This window comes from Asparagus officinalis, unplaced genomic scaffold (assembly GCF_001876935.1).
Source record: "Asparagus officinalis unplaced genomic scaffold, Aspof.V1 AsparagusV1_Un913, whole genome shotgun sequence".
NCBI classification, from domain to species: Eukaryota; Viridiplantae; Streptophyta; class Magnoliopsida; order Asparagales; family Asparagaceae; genus Asparagus; species Asparagus officinalis.
In genome coordinates, this window is record NW_017973172.1 from 6,682 (window position 1) to 11,408 (window position 4,727).

Sequence of the window (4,727 nt, forward strand, 5' to 3'; positions counted from 1 at the left end):
AACTTCGTGGTTCCCTTCTTGCTGATACGTTTCTGTTCCACTTAATGTTTAACTGCAAAGATAAAAAGAAATTTAGGAATTCATGTTATTTCCCTGTACACATTTATTATGTGCTCTACTGGTTAGCTCGCCTCCTTTTACCTCAGACCTTCAGTCAAGTTTAAATTAATCTGTTTGCATGCTTGATCAGATCTTATTTTTTCCAAACCTAGTTGGTATGTTGACGTCGTAGGATCTCTTTGCATGCTTGATCAGATCTTTCCAAGTAACTGATTCATGGCTTCCATGTTTGCTATGAGGTATCAGGTTAGGCATCTTGACATGGTTCAATAGCCACCTCTGTAGACATCCTAACTTTGAGCTCTAAATTTTGTTTATGGAACCTCTTGATGAAAGTTTGCACCTTTTCTCCTGGTCAAATAAGGGGAACCTGATAGCTTCTTTAAGATACCAAAAAGAAGCTCTAAGTTTTAAGATACCAAAACCCAGCCTAAGGAATATGTGTATGTACAAATATCTATCCATCCTTGATGGAAATCGGTAGACGGTAGTAAAGGACTGACAAATGAAATCACAGATAACATATCGAGAAATTATACATTTACAGTTTTTCATGCAGTGGAAACAAGTCAAAAATCCTGCACTCTGTCTGATGTGAAAATGGTTGTATAATCTTGATTTCAGACACCCATATGTTATCAGTAGAATAGAGTATCCTGCACTCTGTCTGATGTGAAAATGGTTGTATAATCTTGATTTCAGACACCCATATGTTATCAGTAGAATAGAGTATCCTGCACTCTGTCTGATGTGAAAATGGTTGTATAATCTTGATAGACACCCATATGTTATCTGTAGAATAGAGTGAGATTTACAACAGCAATATGCTAGTAGGAGAATGAGTTTCTTCTTTTTGTTTTATACGTGGAAAAGTAACTAGGTTCATATATAAGAAAACATCAGACAGCGGCCAAGATAAAAGCTTTGGTTTTAAACAATTAATAATTGTCTCATATGCATGCAATTACACACTACTTAATGTAGCATCACACATTTCAAACACAAGATTTTCCTGACTTCATATATGAGTTCCAAGATCACCTATTAAACATGTTGAGAGCCAAAAGAGTTGAAAACTGTTTTGTCATTCTTGAACCTTGTCATTGTTCTGTAATATTTTTGCTGCCTGTTATCATTAGTAAGTATGAAGGGCCATAATCCACACAAATAAAGCAAACAACATGAACGCTCACAACCACAAACGAGACAAGGATTTTACATGGATCAGCTAAGGGCAATTTGGTAGCCTACAATTGGAGGGTTGCATGGGCCACTTTATCAACTGCACACTTGATTCTTTGTAATATACTCTTGAAGAAGTTTTTTTTATGGTCTAATATGTTTAGAAAGCATTATTGGATATCAGGACCTCGTGCATAATAACTTGTAATAGGTTCACATGAAAAAGCCAATGTCACTGTGATGATCAAGTTTATGTTGTAGTTTGTGCAACTTCAAGCTCACTATGTCCATATGTATTTTAATAGGATTATTATTATTATTATTATTATTATTATTATATGTGCTTGTTCTTTTTATATCAGATGCATATATATTTTAATCCAATTCCATATTTGAGATTTTGAAAAGTTATTTTTGAATTTGTTATAGGATGGACATAAGATCACAGAGTCAGGATCAAGAAGAAATATTTTGAGGTCTAGAAAGTGAGGGACAGAAAAGAGCAAGGATGGATTATATGACATGGACTGAAGGAGAGGCTAACGAATTGCTTAGATTGTTAGTAGAGGAAGTTAAGAATGGAAATAAGCAAGCAAATGGTAGTTTTAAAAAGTATGTGATTCTGAAGAATGTGATACCCCCTCTAGTTAAAAAATTTGGAAAAGATTTTAGATATAATCATGTAATGAACAAGATAAAGCAATGGAAGAGAAAGATTGCACCTGTGGAGATCCTGATGGAATCTCCAGATGGAGGAGATGCTACTGTAGATATGCAACATGCTACCACCATTCCCAGTGATAATGTGCCATTTTCTGGTTCTGGACCATCCAATCTGAATAATGGTAAACGAAGGCGTAGGTCAATTGGTACTGCAGCCACATCATCTGCATCTTTCCAGTTATCGTTGCAAGAGGTAGGAGAGGGAGTTGTTACTGTAGGTAAAGCTTTTCATGAGTTAGTTGATGAGTTGAGGAAGATAAGAAAAGGTCGGAATAAAGAATGGGTTGATGCTGTTATGTCTACTTCTGAATTGACTAAGCCACAAAAATGGAATATCCTCAGTGACAATATCTCACAGGACATGAAGGATGCATTAACAAAGCCACAAAAATGGAATATACTCAGTGACAATATCTCACAGGACATGAAGGATGCTTTTATTGACATGAATGCAAAAGACCGCTATGAGTTTCTACATTTTAGGTTGACCGGTGAGATAATGAATGATGGTAAGGATGGGACTCAAGCCAATTCTGATCCAAATGGTGAACATTATGATTCTGATTTCTTTGGAGATGTTTAGAGGCAGTAATTTAGAAGTTTGGGATATTTATATGTTTTTTAAGATTTGTTATGGAGTTAGGATTGTGTGGAATTTCATATTGTCAAATTATTTTTCATTGAGTAGGTGGAACTTGGGATAATGTCATGTTTTTTTAAAGATTTGGAAAGTACTTTTAGGATCAATTTTATTTCAATTTGTCAAAACTATTTATTTTTAGGATATTGCTATGCTTTTATTTATTTGTTTATATTATGTTTTTATGTTATTTGACTTGTCAGCTATCTTAGTTTGGTGTATTTAATGGATGAAGTTTCTATTATATGTATCATCCTAACAAATGATTCTTGTATGTGTAGATGAGAGTAGTGCAATATTATGTTTTCTTTTATTTTTCAGAAGTTTGGTGATTAACGAATAGCATACATATCAACATTTTCTAATTGATTGCTACTTAGTTATCTGTCTCATTGTGTGCTAATAATAGAGTGTTTTATTTATTTCCTATGCACATAAGTTTCATGTAAATTGATTATATTTCATTGATTATATTATTTAATAGGATGGAGGAAGATCAAAATTTGCCCATTTTATATTTTCATCATGAAGACTTCGATGATAATCTTTTCATTCGCATAATCGAATTAGCTGCTGAGGCTGCAGATCTGATCACAAAGGTATCAGGATGTCTATCACAGGAGTTCATAGCAAATACGCTTAATTTTCGAAGTCCTCGACGTGGTATTACAGATCTTGGTCTCACATACTTACAGTCTAAGATGGATAATCATCCTCAAGATTTTCGTAGAATTTACCGTATGTATCCAGATTGCTTCATGAAGTTATGCAATATCTTGAGAGAGCGGGGCCATATACAAGACACATACCACATTAGTGTTGAGGAGATGATTGCTATTTTTCTTCTCACGGTTAGTCAAAATCAACGATACTCTGTCTCAACTGATCGATTTGATCGTTCAAAATGGACCATCAGTGTATGTTTCAATAAAGCATTACATGCCTTGGTATCTTTAGCATCATTCTTGATGGCATCACCCCCTACAGATCCACCTGATAAGGTTAAATCAGAATCTCGCTTTTGGCCTTATTTCAAGGTAATTATTATTGCTTTAGAATTTACACACACGCAAACACACACACATGCACACATGCGTGCGCGCCCCCACACACATCACTTGAGATGGTCTGACACGTTGATTATTCAGGACTGTATCGGTGCAATAGATGGGACTCATATACCGTGCATGGTGTATAACATAGATCAGACGCCCTATCGAAATAGACATGGTTTTCTCTCTCAGAACGTCTTGGCAGCTTGCACATTTGATCTCAAATTCATTTATGTCTTAGCTGGGTGGGAGGGTTCTGCTAATGATGCAAGAGTCTTGAAGGATGCAATGAGTAGACCTTATGGACTTCCACTTCCACAGAGTAATAATCTTTACATAGTATTCTATCAATTAAATCATATTTTTTAGTTTTACAATATTTTTCTCATTCATATTTATATTCTTGTTTGCAGATAAATTTTATCTAGTTGACTGCGGCTATCCAAATAGGCTACAATTTCTTGCTCCATACCGAGGTCAAAGGTACCATCTTTCAGAGTTCGGCCCAGCTAATAATCGACAACGACCACGAAATTCAAAAGAAGTTTTCAATCATCGGCATGCGTCTCTTAGAAATTGTGTCGAGCGCATCTTTGGAGTCTTTAAGTCTAGATTCACTATTTTCAAGAGTCAACCTCCAGGTTTTCCGTATGCCACACAAATAAAGATGTTCGTTGCATGCGTAGGATTGCATAACTTTTTAAGATTGGAGAATACAAATGATGACTTCGATATTTATGATCTTCCACTAGAAGCTCCACGAAATGTTGCTGATGCAGATGATGATTCCGATGAAGAAGATGAGTTACAGACTCAACAGACTCAACGAGCAGCTGCGGGAGCTTGGAGAAATTCTATGGCAGAGGCCATGTGGGATGATGGAAGTCGAGTCACTCTAGGGATTTAGATTTTTATTTAGTTGTAAAATATTTTATTATTTGAGATGAATAGTAATGTTTTATTGCATTATATTTTATAGTTATTACTAGACTAATCAATTGCTTATCAATCTTATATTATTTTTAATATACAAATATTAACAATAATAATTTATACTCACTGTTACCCCC

At 35.0% G+C, this 4,727-nt stretch overlaps 1 protein-coding gene across 1 annotated transcript; it reads left to right on the forward strand.

The window, feature by feature from the left end:
* Positions 1-3,090: 3,090 nt before the first annotated feature.
* On the forward strand, positions 3,091-4,651 carry LOC109828258. The gene is made up of 4 exons (XM_020395291.1): positions 3,091-3,642; positions 3,754-3,979; positions 4,071-4,516; positions 4,637-4,651. Exons 1-4 carry the CDS (start codon positions 3,091-3,093, stop codon positions 4,649-4,651), a joined length of 1,239 nt encoding a protein of 412 aa, XP_020250880.1.
* The last annotated feature ends 76 nt before the right edge of the window (positions 4,652-4,727 follow it).